Source organism: Moschus berezovskii, chromosome 23 (genome assembly GCF_049115385.1).
Source record: "Moschus berezovskii isolate FMDL1 chromosome 23, NW_MosBer_1.0, whole genome shotgun sequence".
Lineage (NCBI taxonomy): Eukaryota > Metazoa > Chordata > Mammalia > Artiodactyla > Moschidae > Moschus > Moschus berezovskii.
The window spans coordinates 18,524,588-18,539,636 of NC_142482.1; the positions used below are offsets into that span (position 1 = coordinate 18,524,588).

At 41.4% G+C, this 15,049-nt stretch overlaps 1 protein-coding gene across 12 annotated transcripts in view; it reads right to left on the bottom strand.

Moving 5' to 3' along the window:
• The window catches only part of MLIP (muscular LMNA interacting protein), a 301,520-nt gene extending 286,703 nt beyond the window's left edge, over positions 1-14,817 (bottom strand). For 6 of the 12 annotated variants that reach the window (XM_055406482.2, XM_055406490.2, XM_055406488.2 and 3 more), the window contains exon 1: positions 14,567-14,814. In XM_055406482.2, the coding sequence (XP_055262457.2) occupies positions 14,567-14,629 (63 nt within the window). In that variant the 5' untranslated portion in view covers positions 14,630-14,814. Of the gene's footprint in view, positions 1-14,566 lie in introns of all 12 variants that reach the window. The other 6 variants (XM_055406481.2, XM_055406487.2, XM_055406478.2 and 3 more) reach the window with 3 other exon arrangements.
• Between the last annotated feature and the right edge of the window lie 232 nt (positions 14,818-15,049).

Sequence of the window (15,049 nt, forward strand, 5' to 3'; positions counted from 1 at the left end):
CTACAATGAGGTATCACCTCACAAGGGTCAGAATGGCCATCATCAAAAAATCTGCAAGCAATAAATGCTGGAGAAGGTGTGGAGAAAAGGAAACCCCCATGCACTGTTGGTGGAAGGGTAAATTGAAATAGCCACTATGGAAAACAGTATGGAGGTTCCTTAAAAAACTAAGCATAGAACTACCATCTGACCCAGTAATCCCATCACTGGACCATATACCCAGAGAAAACCATAATTAAAAAAGATCCATGTACCCCAGTGTTCATTGCAGCACTGTTTACAATAGCCAGGATGTGGAAGCAACCTAAATGCCCATCACAGAGGAATGGATAAAGAAGATGTGGTACATATATATATAATGGAGTATTACTCAGCCATAAAAAGGAACAAATTGGGTCATTTGTAGAGATGCGGATGTACCTGGAAAGTGTCATACAGAGAGAAGTAAGTCAGAAAGAGAAAAACAAATATCATACACTGATGCATATACATATGGAATGTATAAAAATGGCATCGATGATCTTATCTGCAGAGCAGAAATAGACAACAAATAGACATAGACAACAAATGTATGGATATCAAAGGGGGAAGTAGGAGGCTACGGAGAATTGAGAGATCGGGATTGAGCTACAGAAACTATTGATACTATACATGAAACAGATAACCAATGAGAACCTACTGTATAACACAGGGAACTCTACTTAATGTTCTGTAGTGACCTGAGCGGGAAGGAAGTCCAAAATGGAAAGGATATACATATATATATGGCTGACTCATTCAGCTGACCAGTAGAAACTAACACTGCAAAGCAACTGTACTCCAATAAAAATTCATTAAAATCAAAATAATTGGTAAAAATAAACACTCTTACTTTTGAAACTTTGTCACCCTTCCAGGAGAGACAAAATTAAAACTTAAGAATTTTGATGACGGCACACTTCCTAAGCATTGCCTCTGGTTTGAAATCACATCCTCAGGACTTCCCTGGTGGTCCAGTGGTTAAGACTCCTTGCTTCTACTTCAGGGCATGAGGGTTTGACTTCTGGTCAGGAAACTATGATCCCACATGCTGTGTGGTGTGGGCAAACATTTTAAAAAAGAAAAAAAGGAGTCACATTCTCTCACAGAGGACAAACCCGAAGCACAAATCCAGGGTTTGTGCAACTTGCACCGCAGAGTGATTTCCATTTGTCTAACGGCTCCTGTCTATAGAAGGCTTGTCGTATGCAAGTGCTCTTTCAACATTTCCTCATTGCCAGTCCATATAATGGCCCTTGGAGGCAGGTCACATCCTGTTTTAGAGATAGGAAACTGAAGTTGATGCAGAATGAACAGTAAGAGCCTGGATTTGAACGCTTACCCCAGAGTTCCTGCACTGAACCACCACGATCACTGTGGCACAAAGAAGCAGGGTCAAAACTATAACTTTCTTAATTTTCCAACTTTAAAAAACAGCATAACATTTTTAATTATATAATCAGAATAGTTCTTGGCACACCATATACCATGGCTTATACAACATTTATACAAAAGACCTCTCTCTCAATGAAGAATCTGGGTGCTGACAACACTCACCACCTACTGAAAAGATTTTCCAACACTGAACTTTGAGGAAGATTGACTTTTGACACGTCTTCTGGTTCGAGAAGACTGATGGAACCCAGGAGTTTCCCTCATATCCTCCTCTGGACCACACTGAAAGGAGAGGAAAGGAATCTAAAAGAATAAACCCACAATTACAAGAGATCTATCACAGGAGGGGAATCAGCATGAAACTGTGTACCATAAGTTCCTGGAAGATAGGAAATGGAGGTGCATTGCTCTATGAAGCAGAGCGGCCGCTAGGATGGGGCCCTGATAGATGTCTCTCCAAACCCTGGAGGCACCAGAGCCAAGGAAGGCAAATTTCACAGGGCAGGACTGCAAAGAAGAGAATTCTCTGGCGGTCTCTAAGACCCATCCCGCTTCTCCTTCCACTTGCCCTGCAAAGGAGAACGGGCAGGCAAAGGTCACAAGCTACACGCAGAGAACTCCAGGCTGCATGGATGAAGGAATGAGAAGAAGCCAACGGAACAACAAACACACAGGAATTCCCAGGCTGAAAGCTGAGGTCCACTGGAAAAGCAACATGGAAATGGAAACATTTTTTCATATTACCTTCACATTTTCTAAAAGAGCTGCCCATTCTCTGATAAGCTTATTAATTCAAGCTGACATTTTCTCATTCAGCTTTCCCATGATGACATGATATCCCAGCAAAGTGTATCAGGTTCAGGAAAGCAATCCTGTGAGCTCTCTCCTCTGCTCTGAAAATGAACATCATCAAGTCAGTATCTATGAGCATGAAGTGGTCTCTGAATGGCTACATCCTGACAGACACAAGGCCAATCTTGGAGAACAAACTGTGGTGACATCTTCCCCAGAAGCTACCGATGCAAGGAAACCCCCACTTAACTGAGAAGGAAACTGACGAAAGGACACTCAAGAAAATCTCAGGTTATAAATAAAAGAGAAATGCCAGCTGTCAAGTTGCAGACACCCTCTCACATTTTAAAAAGCCATCTCCTTACTTCTATGGTCAGGCAGCAAAACACAGCCCACGACTGTCTCATGTGCTCGCATCACTAATACCGCAGCCTGCTTTCCATTCCCTGGGGGGACCGTACCCCGGACAGCACGCCTGGCTAGTTAAGTCATTGCAATTCCCACAACGAGAACCTAGGAACCACCTCACTGCAGTACAGGGTGTTATAAATGTCGCTGCGAAATCACAGCTCGGTGAGAGCCTACCATCCATCTTTCTTCTGTTACTCGTCATCACACAGAGCTCCAGCAAAAGATCCATTCAAACAGCGCATCTCAGACTTACATTATCAGCAGACACTGCTTTAATTAGCAGTGATTTTCAAAGGACTGGTTTGGCTTCGAGAACTTCCTGTGAGCCATAAAGTAGAAATCTGGATCCTTATCAGTTTCACTTTACTCTTCACCTCCCTGCCCTGGGTTCTAATAGACACAGCCCTCATTTTTTTTTCCTTTGAGAAAAAAGAAAAATGGAAATGGTGGCTAGGATTTTGCCATTCATGTGCAATCCACTTTTTCCTCAACCTCAGTGATGCAAAAGAGACTAAAATTAGAGTTGCAAAGGGACCAAGTTATCTGTGTCAGGCACATTGCAAGGAGCAGTGAGAACAAGAGGGAATGAATATGCCCTAAACAAACCATCTCAGAAATACCATTTAAAACACAGAGCCCATATTTTGTAAATTGCTACTCCTGATGAAAACACAGAGCCCACTTTATTTTATGTACTATTTTGATAATATCTCAATATTAATATTGAAGCAATTACATGCTTCTTTCTTCATTGATTCCATAATTTTCCCCCATGATCCAGTTCTCAAATCTTTGTCATTTCTCAGGGAAAACATTGAAAATATATGCAATTCAATTTGTGAGTACTGAACTGTGAACTTTCCATACTGCAAGGAAGGTTTAATCTAATCACGAGCACGTCTGTTTTACATTTGGTCAGTGATGACATAAAAATAGAAATTATTTCAATGTTTGTATAAACAGACATTCTTTGCCATAGAAAAAATTTAATCAGCACATAGCCAAAGGGTATTTTGCTACAGACTCAAAGTTTCAGAGAGAATAACGATCTTGACATATCCAACCCAGCCTTGTACAACCAAGCCTCTTAGCTAGGACACCAAAGTGAAAGTGAAAGTGTTAGTCACTCAGTCGTGTCCAGCTCTTTGTGATCCCATGGACTGTAGCCCACCAGGCTCCTCTGTCCATGGGATTCTCCAGGCAAGAACACTGGAGTGGATTTCCATGCCCTCCTCCAGGGGATCTTCCCAACCCAGAGATTGAACCCAGATCTCCTGCATTTCAGGCACATTCTTTACTGACCAAGCCACCAGGGAAGCCCCAGGACACCAAAGGTTAAGTGACTTGTCAAAAGCCAGACAAATGCAACCTTCCCTAGCCTCAGACACAAAATGCTTTTCACTACACAGGCACTTAGGAAGAGGAAGAAAACCTCTTCTTTGGAATAAGAAGTCCTCATCACACACACACACACACACACAGGCGTAGGGTCTCTGTTCTGATTTTCACAGACATGTTAGAATGGCCCCCAGAACACCTGCAGGAACTCACGTACCTTAACTCATCGTTTTCCCAGCCTCACCTTATTCTGCCAGGATGCCCATTAAGACTCAACTACAAAATTGGTGCAGCCATTTCGGAGAATAGTATGGAGATTCCTTAAGAAGCTAAAAATAGAGCTACCATGTGATCCAGCAATACCACTCCTAGGCACATATCCAGTCAGTCAGTCAGTCAGTTCAGTCGCTCAGTCGTGTCCGACTCTCCGCGACCCCGTGAATCACAGCACACCAGGCCTACCTGTCCATCACCAACTCCCAGAGTTCACTCAAACTCATGTCCACAGAGTCAGTGATGCCATCCAGCCATCTCATTCTCCGTCGTCCCCTTCTCCTCCCGCCCCCAACCTTTCCCAGCATCAGAGTCTTTTCCAGTGAGTCAACTCGTCACATGAGGTGGCCAAAGTATTAGAATTTCAGCTTTAGCATCAGTCCTTCCAATGAACACCCAGGATCGATCTCCCTCAGAATGGACTGATTGGATCTCCTTGCAGTCCAAGGGACTCTCAAGAGTCTTCTCCAACACCACAGTTCTAAAGCATCAATTCTTCGGTGATCAGCTTTCTTTACAGTCCAACTCTCACATCCATACATGACCCTGGGAAAAACCATAGCCTTGACTAGACGGACCTTTGTTGGCAAAGTAATGTCTCTGCTTTTTAATATATTATCAAGGTTGGTCATAACTTTCCTTCCAAGGAGTAAGCGTCTTTTAATTTCATGGCTGCAATCAGCATCTGCAGTGATTTTGGAGCCCCCCAAAATAAAGTCTGACACTGTTTCCACTGTTTTTCCATCTATTTCCCATGAAGTGATGGGACCAGATGCCATGATCTTCGTTTTCTGAATGTTGAGCTTCAAGCTAACTTTTTCACTCTCCTCTTTCACTTTCATCAAGAGGCTTTTGAGTTCCTCTTCACTTTCTGCCATAAGGGTAGTGTCATCAGGATATCTGAGATTATTGATATTTCTCCCAGCAATCTTGATTCCAGCTTGTGCTTCTTCCAGCCCAGCGTTTCTCATGATGTACTCTCCATATAAGTTAAATAAGCAGGGTGACAATATACAGCCTTGATGCACGCCTTTTCCTATTTGGAACCAGTCTGTTGTTCCATGTACAGTACAGTTCTGACTGTTGCTTCCTGACCTGCATACAGGTTTCTCAAGAGGCAGGTCAGGTGGTCTGGGATTCCCATCTCTTTCAGAATATTCCACAGTTTATTGTGATCCACACAGTCAAAGGCTTTGGCATAGTCAATGAAGCAGAAATAGATGTTCTTCTGGAACTCTCTTGCTTTCTCCATGATCCAGCGGATGTTGGCAATTTGATCTCTGGTGCCTCTGCCTTTTCTAAAACCTGCTTGAACATCTGGGAGTTCCCGGTTCACATATTGCTGAAGCCTGGCTTGGAGACTTTTGAGCATCACTTTACTAGTGTGTGAGATGAGTGCAACTGTGCGGTAGTTTGAGCATTATTTGGCATTCCCTTTCTTTGGGATTGGAATGAAGACTGACCTTTTCCAGTCCTGTGGCCACTGCTGAGTTTTCCAAATTTGCTGGCATATTGAGTGCAGCACTTTCACAGCATCATCTTTCAAGATTTGAAATAGCTCAACTGGAATTCCATCACCTCCACTAGCTTTGTTCCTAGTGATGCTTTCTAAGGCCCACTTGACTTCACATTCCAAGATGTCTGGCTCTAGGTCAGTGATCACGTTATCGTGACTATCTTGGTCATGAAGATCTTTTTTGTACAGTTCTGTGTATTCTTGCCACCTCTTCTTAATATCCTCTGCTTCTGTTAGGTCCCTACCATTTCTGTCCTTTATCGAGCCCATCTTTGCATGAAATGTTCCCTTGGAATCTCTAATTTTCTTGAAGAGATCTCTTGTTTTTCCTTTTCTGTTGTTTTCCTCTATTTCTTTGCATTGATCGCTGAGGAAGGCTTTCTTATCTCTCCTTGATATTCTTTGGAACTCTGCATTCAGATGCTTATATCTTTCCTTTTCTCCTTTGCTTTTCGCTTCTCTTCTTTTCACAGCTATTTGTAAGGCCTCCTCAGACAGCCATTTTGCTTTTTTGCATTTCTTTTCCATGGGGATGGTCTTGGTCCCTGTCTCCTGTACAATGTCACGAACCTCCGTCCAGAGTTCATCAGGCACTCTATCGATCAGATCTAGTCCCTTAAATCTATTCCTCACTTCCACTATATAATCATAAGGGATTTGATTTAGGTCATATCTGAATGGTCTAGTGGTTTTCCCTCCTTTCTTCAATTTAAGTCTGAATTTGGCAATAAGGAGTTCATGATCTGAGCCACAGTCAGCTCCTGGTCTTGTTTTTGCTAACTGTATACAGCTTCTCCATCTTTGGCTGCAAAGAATATAATCAGTCTGATTTCGGTGTTGACCATCTGGTGATGTCCATGTGTAGAGTCTTCTCTTGTGTTGTTGGAAGAGGGTGTTTGCTATGACCAGTGTGTTCTCTTGACAAAACTCTATTAGCCTTTGCCCTGCTTCATTCCATGCTCCAAGGCCAAATTTGCCTGTTACTCCAGGTGTTTCTTGACTTCCTACTTTTGCATTCCAGTCCCCTATAATGAAAAGGACATCTTTTTTGGGTGTTAGTTCTAAAAGGTCTTGTAGGTCTTCATAGAACCAGACAAAACCATAATTCAAAAGGATGTATGCACCCAGTGATCGCAACAGCACTGCTTACAATAGCCAAGACAAGGGAGCAATTTAAATGCATCCACTGAGAGAGGATTAGACAAGAAAGACTTGGTGTATATTTATATATATACAAAGGAATATTACTCAGCCATAAAAAGGAATGAATTAGTGCCATTTGCAGAGACGTGGGACAACCGAGGAATGGTCATACAGTGAAGTAAGTCAGAAAGAGAAAAACAAGTATCATATAATATCACTTATAAGCAGGATCTAGAAAAATGGCAGAAATGAACTTATCTGCAAAGCAGAAATAGAGTACAAATGTACAGAACAAACCTAAGGTTCCCAAGGCGTAAAGGAAGGGCGGGATGAACCGGGAGATGGAGACTGACATACACACACTACTCTGCATAGCACAGATAACTCATGAGAACCTGCTGCACAGCAGGGAACTCCACTCACTCGGTGCTCTGCGCTGCCCTAACTGGGAAGGAAATATAAAAGAGGGCGACACATGCATACACGCAACTGGTTCACTTGGCTGCACAGCAGAAACTAAGGCAACACTGGAAACCAACTACACTCCAATAAAAATTAGTTTTAAAAGAAGACTCAGTTCCCACTGCTTTAGCAGTTTCCCACTGATTCCCATGATGGTGACCCATCACCGTCACAGCATCACGGTGACCCACCGCCATCACGGCGTCACGGTGACCCATCATCATCACCGTCACGGCGTCACGGTGACCCACCGCCATCACGGCGTCACGGTGACCCATCATCATCACCGTCACGGCATCACAGCAGCTCATCGCCTCCCTCCGTTTTTTATTTCATGCTATTGACTCTGATGCTGGGAGGGATTGGGGGCGGGAGAAGACGGGGACGACAGAGAATGAGATGGCTGGATGGCATCACCAGCTCAATGGACATGAGTTTGAGTGAACTCCGGGAATTGGTGATGGACAGGGAGGCCTGGCGTGCTGTGATTCATGGGGTCGTAAAGAGTCGGACACGACTGAGCAACTGAACTGAACTGACAGATTCTTCACACAGCTTTAAAAAATGTGTCACTGACTCTATGGAGAGGAGGCCAGAGAGAGGTGAGGGTGGGACTATTTCTCATGAAAAAGAGCTCTAAGAGTGGCTACTTAGTTTTTTACTTTGACTAGTCAATGGTCAGGACTCATGGTTACTCTCTGCAACTATACATCTTCACCTTGGGTGAAACCAGAATCTTCTTACTACTCACAATGCATGAGAGCTGTTTCAGTTCTTTGGAGAGCGTGTCTTAATCAACGAACTCCCTAATACCTGGTGCAGACTGATCAATCCTATGTCCCCTCTACTGACTTCTCAGAGGAGGCCTACCCCTGTAAGATATGAGAACAACTCATTTGATCTTACTAAAAATTCGGAAGTGACGCTGAGCTCAGGAATTCAGAGAATCCTAGTTCTGAGTTTCCTCTGTTTGCCTTCCAGTCAAGGGAGGCTTACCGAGCCGCTTACCGTGAAATTGTGTTCAGTCCCACCCATCTGTTTTGTGAAAAATAATTATTTCCACAGAGTATGTTGAGTGTCAGCTTATTACAGAGCTTTGGCTCTCTCTAGAGAAACGGGAACAGTTAAATTCAAAATATACTGATGACAAATGGGCCATCTTGGGAGGCGTGGAGAATTCACAGCAGGCACCACAGACGTGCCAGAGAGATCAGGAGCATTCTCAGAGACACGCAGATGCCTGCCATTCTCCGTGACGGTGCCACCCGGAAAACTGAATGATGAGTTAAGGTCTGCGCACAGACTAACTCACATCCTCTACATCAGAGTAACCAGACACAGTGGACATTCAGAACACCTTCTCAGTGAAGTCCAGAACACAGCGAGAGTCACTGGACCACTCTCACAAATAGCAAAGAAATGGAAGTTTTCAAGATAAATAACCAAATATCAAAGAAAAGGAAATATTGTTTGTTTGTTCTCCACTTCCCTTCATTTTGGTCATCACCAGAATTAGTTTATTAAGGATCTAGGGCAATCAATTATGATATAAAGATACAGAGATACAGCACCTTTCCTCCAGGAAATTACAAACTTAAATTTACCACTTATTGTATTATGTGATGCTACCTTGTCAGAAATAATGTGTAGATCGGAAACAACACTCAAGCTGTACAGAAAATAATCTCTCAATAACACACCAAAAACATCAGCAGTAGTATACACTTTTTTGTTCAGATGTGTAAGCACCTACTGAGTGCCTGTTACCAGGGACCCTAGTTAGATACAATAAGAAAAATAGGTATGCAGATATTGGTTTGACACCCTGGGAGCTTCCTGGGTGAAATCTGAAATTGGTTATCATACGGGGAGAGTTAGGAGAGACCAGAGAAGAGGCAGACACTCCAGATGGTGGGTGGAAGGTTGAATAAACACGGATCTTACACACAAGGCTTTCTTGGGCATCAGCAAGAGAAGTGAATCTCCTGGATTGCCTGTCAGAATCTTCAAAGTTTACAGAGAGGTCCCAACTGGGTCCAGTCAGACCATCCCACCCAGACAGTCTCAGCATCCCCTTCCTCTCAAGGCTGCATCCCTGAAACAGCTCCCACTGTGGGAACAGTGGACAGAATTCATATTCTAAGGAGAGGAGACCAGGGAAGAGGCTTCCACTGCCTGGGCCTTGCTCTTGGGTCAACCAGAGGTCATGCTCTCTCTATGATCTCCTCCAGCAGTCGATATTATAATGAAATAAAATATGTTACTGCACAAAATGTTTGGCAATTGTTCTCATTGTTAAGACATTCTAATGAGTAATTATATATAGTCTTGCTGTCCCACGTCTATGTAAGAATGAAAAAATTTGGAATGTTTATGTTTTGGACCTTTAGAATATTTCTAAGCTACTTAAGTTTACCATTATTCCTTAATAATCTACTAAAAAACAATCAAAACATAATAATCTCCTTGATGGCCAAGGCTTTATCAAGCATGTTCCGTGACAGCCCTTAGTACCTGTCTTGTTCAAATGGGCATTCAGGAACACACACCAATCTGAAAGGATCTTTTTGTTTCTGAGGACAGACACAAGGTTTTCTCCTACCTAACAGACACGGTATTAGGTATACCTAACAGAAGCAGAAGATATTAAGAAGAGGTGGCAAGAATACACAGAAGAACTGTACAAAAGAGATCTTCACGACGAAGATAATCATGATGGCGTGATCACTAACCTGGAACCAGACATCTTGGAATGTGAAGTCAAGTGGGCCTTAGAGAGCATCACTACAAACAAAGCTGGCAGAGGTGATGGAATTCCAATTGAGCTATTTCAAATCCTGAAAGATGATGCTGTGAAAGTGCTGCACTCAATATGCCAGCAAATTTGGAAAACTCAGCGGTGGCCACAGGACTGGAAAAGGTCAGTTTTCATTCCAATCCCAAAGAAAGGCAATGCCAAAGAATGCTCAAACTACCGCACAGTTGCACTCATCTCACATGCTAGTAAAGTCATGCTCAAAATTCTCCAAGCCAGGCTTCAGCAATATGTGAACTGGGAACTCCCAGATGTTCAAGCAGGTTTTAGAAAAGGCAGAGGCACCAGAGATCAAATTGCCAACATCCGCTGGATCATGGAGAAAGCAAGAGAGTTCCAGAAGAACATCTATTTCTGCTTCATTGACTATGCCAAAGCCTTTGACTGTGTGGATCACAATAAACTGTGGAATATTCTGAAAGAGATGGGAATCCCAGACCACCTGACCTGCCTCTTGAGAAACCTGTATGCAGGTCAGGAAGCAACAGTTAGAACTGGACATGGAACAACAGACTGGTTCCAAATAGGAAAAGGAGTACGTCAAGGCTGTATATTGTCACCTTGCTTATTTAACTTATATGCAGAGTACATCATGAGGAACGCTGGGCTGGAAGAAGCACAAGCTGGAATCAAGATTGCTGGGAGAAATATCAATAACCTCAGATATGCAGATGACACTACCCTTATGGCAGAAAGTGAAGAGGAACTCAAAGGCCTCTTGATGAAAGTGAAAGAGGAGAGTGAAAGTTTGGCCTGAAGCTCAACATTCAGAAAACAAAGATCATGGCATCTGGTCCCATCACTTCATGGGAAATAGATGGGGAAACAGTGGAAACAGTGTCAGACTTTATTTTTTGGGCTCCAAAATCACTGCAGATGCTGAATGCAGCCAGGAAATTAAAAGACGCTTACTTCTTGGAAGGAAAGTTATGACCAACCTAGATAGCATTTTTAAAAAGCAGAGACATTACTTTGCCAACCAAGGTCCGTCTAGTCAAGGCTATGGTTTTTCCCATGGTCATGTATGGATGTGAGAGTTGGACTGTGAAGAAAGCTGATCGCCGAAGAATTGATGCTTTTGAACTGTGGCACTGGAGAAGACTCTTGAGAGTCCCTTGGACTGCAAGGAGATCCAACCAGTCCATTCTAAAGGAGATCAACCCTGGGTGTTCATTGGAAGGACTGATGCTAAAGCTGAAACTCCAATATTTTGGCCACCTCATGAGACGATTTGACTCACTGGAAAAGAGTCTGATGCTGGGAGGGATTGGGGGAGGGAGGAGAAGGGGACAACAGAGAATGAGATGGCTGGATGGCATCACCGACTCTGTGGACATGAGTTTGAGTGAACTCTGGGAGTTGGTGATGGACAGGGAGGCCTGGCGTGCTGTGATTCATGGGGTCGCAAAGAGTGGGACACAACTGAGCGACTGAACTGAACTGAACTGAACAGACATGAGTTTGACTCTTTAAAAATGCTCCAAACAAAACTCAACAATAATATGGGGAATTATAGCCAAAACAGCAGTTCTGTGTTTTGTTTGCTAACATATTTATTCTTAGAAAAAGATTTTATTTTTATTATTGAATCTATAAACTGATGATTGATTTAAACTTCAAGTACTACTCTTCACTGGATTACCACAGAATTTTTAAATGTATGTTTTGTATGCTTATATTTTACCCATCATGTTTTCTTCCACATCTTTTCTCTTTCATTGTATTCAAAAATGTCATGATTCTCTTTCCCTGAAATTGAGAATGTTTTTGTGAGATCCTAAGGAAATCTACATGTCATAGGATAAGTCTTTCACCCTCAAATTTAAAATAAGTAAAAAATTTTTAATAATTAAAGGTAAAATTTTACTTAAAATACCAGTTTTCAGCTTCTTCTACACATCCTGTTTAACGAACTTTCAGATGATGAATTTCCTTCTCAATCTCAGTTACTTTTACTCAAAAAAGCAAAATTTTTTTAGTAAAAAAACAGTAGTCAGTTCTACTGTGTTCATTTGTTTCTACCAAGCATCCGTTTAAAATGAATTGAATGTCGTACCCTTCTCATTATGACGATTTTTGTGATATTTATTGAACATTTATTACTTGGGAAGATAGAATTGTCTCGAGATATACTAACTGATGTGATAGAAATTATTACACTTACGTGTGAGATCTATTTGTTCTTATCACCCTTTAAGAGAAAGAAACCACCATTAAGTCAGAATGCTCTGAGAAGCATGACTATTTTTACTTTGCTAATAATGTACTTTCCGTTTCATTAATAAATTTCAGTTGAAGATCAATGAAAGTGAAATTCTTTGTTGATGCATTTAATAATCTAAAAGAAAAGGAGTTTGGAGAGTAGTCAAGATTTCTTGCTTTAATTTTACTTGTTATATTATTTACTTATTTTTGGAGTAGGAAATGGCAACTCACTCCAGTATTTTTGCCTGGAAAAACCCAAAGACAGAGGACCCTTGCAGGCTACAGTCCACACGGTCACAAAGAATCAGACACGACTGAGCAGCTGAATACTAGCACTATTTACTTATTTATCTATTTATCTGCACAGGTAACTTTCCCAAGTACTGAAATTTATTTACTGCGTTCCTGCCCTCCCTGAGAACCGCCTATGCTCAGTACAGATTGGATATTCTGGCGCCTTCCAATCCACCCCAGATTTTCCTCCAATCTCCTGGAAATTAATCAGAGGCCAGTCCTAGGCTTCCCCTCCAGAGTAAGGTCCATGAATGTTATAGCAATTACTCAATCTGAAGAGAGGTTTTTGCTCACCTCTAGATTCAGAGCTGTGTTCCAGAGAGGGCACGTTTGACCTCCCGGGCAGTGAAACGTTTATACACCAAGAGTTCATTTTCACTTTTGTTCACTTGCCCCAAGTCCACTATGTTTATTTGCAAATCTTCCTCTAAAAGACTGCCAGTGAGCTCTGGATCAAATTTCACACTCGTTCATAGCAACTCTTACTGGTGTATTTATTAACCATCTATCCAGTTCCATCAAGGTTTTAAAACTCCTAAGCCTTTATAGTTAATATATCTGAGTGTTCCTTTTACTTTGAAACACATTTCAGCTTTCTCTTTCTATGTAAACAAAGCCTGGATATGTACTTGCTAAGTAAGTCAGGCCAAAAGCAGTCTGAAAAATCACAGGTTCAGCTGAGGGACTTCACATACATGTCAATGCTCGGAACAGCATTCTGATTAGGTATCACTGCTCCCCCATCCACAAGCAAGTTAACAGAGACGCGAAAGGCTTAAACAAGATCCCATCATCCCACATTTAGAAGTGATGGAGTGAGGATTCTCATCAGATCTTCCTGATTCAAAACCCCTGGTTAGTTTTACAGTAATACATGGCTTTTTAAAACAGTCCAAAAGCAAAGAGGTCTGGGGCCATGACATGTTTAAACAATCACCAGAAAAGAGGTCTATGGTCAATATCCAAAATGACCCAAATCCTTTAAGAAGAAGTTTTATATATTTTATCCAATATATTTCTTCAAGACCTTGAAACTCTAACATACGTTAGGAGTTTTCAACTCAATATGGTTTTTACTTCCACCTTTCAGGTTTTAACATCATTACTAGTGCTTAAATCTCAATGTCAGACATCCAGAACAACGCATTCTCATGAGTTCAAGAAGCCACAGTCTTAGAATCAATACCGTTTTAGTTTTTGCTACTTGCACAACTATTAAAATAAACCATGCCCTGTTCTAACATTAACTCTGAAGCCACAGTAACTTTATAAACATAATTCATCTCCTAAACCAATCAGGTGAACCATGAACAATATATTCTACCCTAGATTACAGCACATTCTGCATTTGAGCAAACAGAAGTGACCACTGTGTTTACTGACACTGAATTTCTTAGCATCAAGGTAAAGCAACTTTTACAAATCTTGCTGCCAAAAACTAAACTTTTTCAAAAGTAAATCTTATCCTTACATTTTATCATTAACTTTTTCCATAAAAAAGTTAAAACTGTCCCTAATACTCAGATTTCCCTTGACACACATTCCTGGTATCTCTGAAATTGAGTTTTGAATATTCGCTAAACTTCATATGAGTAAAGAAAATAATCTCCCAGTACTGAGGTGACCACCACCAGATCTCAAAATAAATGGATCCTGGTTGTTAAAACAGAGATAAACTATATCATTTAACTAAATCTAATTTACCCACACTCTAGTAATGACATCATATTAATAATTTTATCACATTGTTTTCAGTAAAACCCTTGGAACTCATTGATTTCAAGGTCATTGACCAGAAAAACAGGGAAATACAGGTGCCTGGTATAACTTTTTCAAACTATAACAACTGATTTTTACTCTGTTAGTTACATCATAAATCTGTGTTTGTGAAATATCAGTCTTACCGTCAGTTTCTCCTCTAAATTCTCATTTAACAAGCTTCCTTTTTCATGCTTTTCAAAGTCCATGTTGAAAGAGAATGAGACAGAGAGAGAGAGAGAAAAGGCAAGATTCCGATTCTGTCTAGAAAATGATGTGACGTGCTTACATGTTAGATATCGCAGGACATTCCAAGTTGTGAGAGCCCAGGACACTATCAGAAAGCCCTGGCGATAATTTCTGGTTAGCCAGTGTTTCCATTTATAGATGTTCAAACTCCATAAACAGAGCCCTGAAGAGACGTCAGGCAGCTGGCCTTAGATAATGATAAATGTCACTAGATAAGAAAGCAACTCCTCAACAGGAGATTATCCCAACATGTGAGGTTCCCTGAGCCGAGAAAGATGTCTGTGATAAAAAGCCAGTGTCAAAGAATTCATTAATAGCCACTGCAGTCGAATAAAACATACTATAGAATATGGGCCTAAGCAAATTTTAAAAGGATGAAT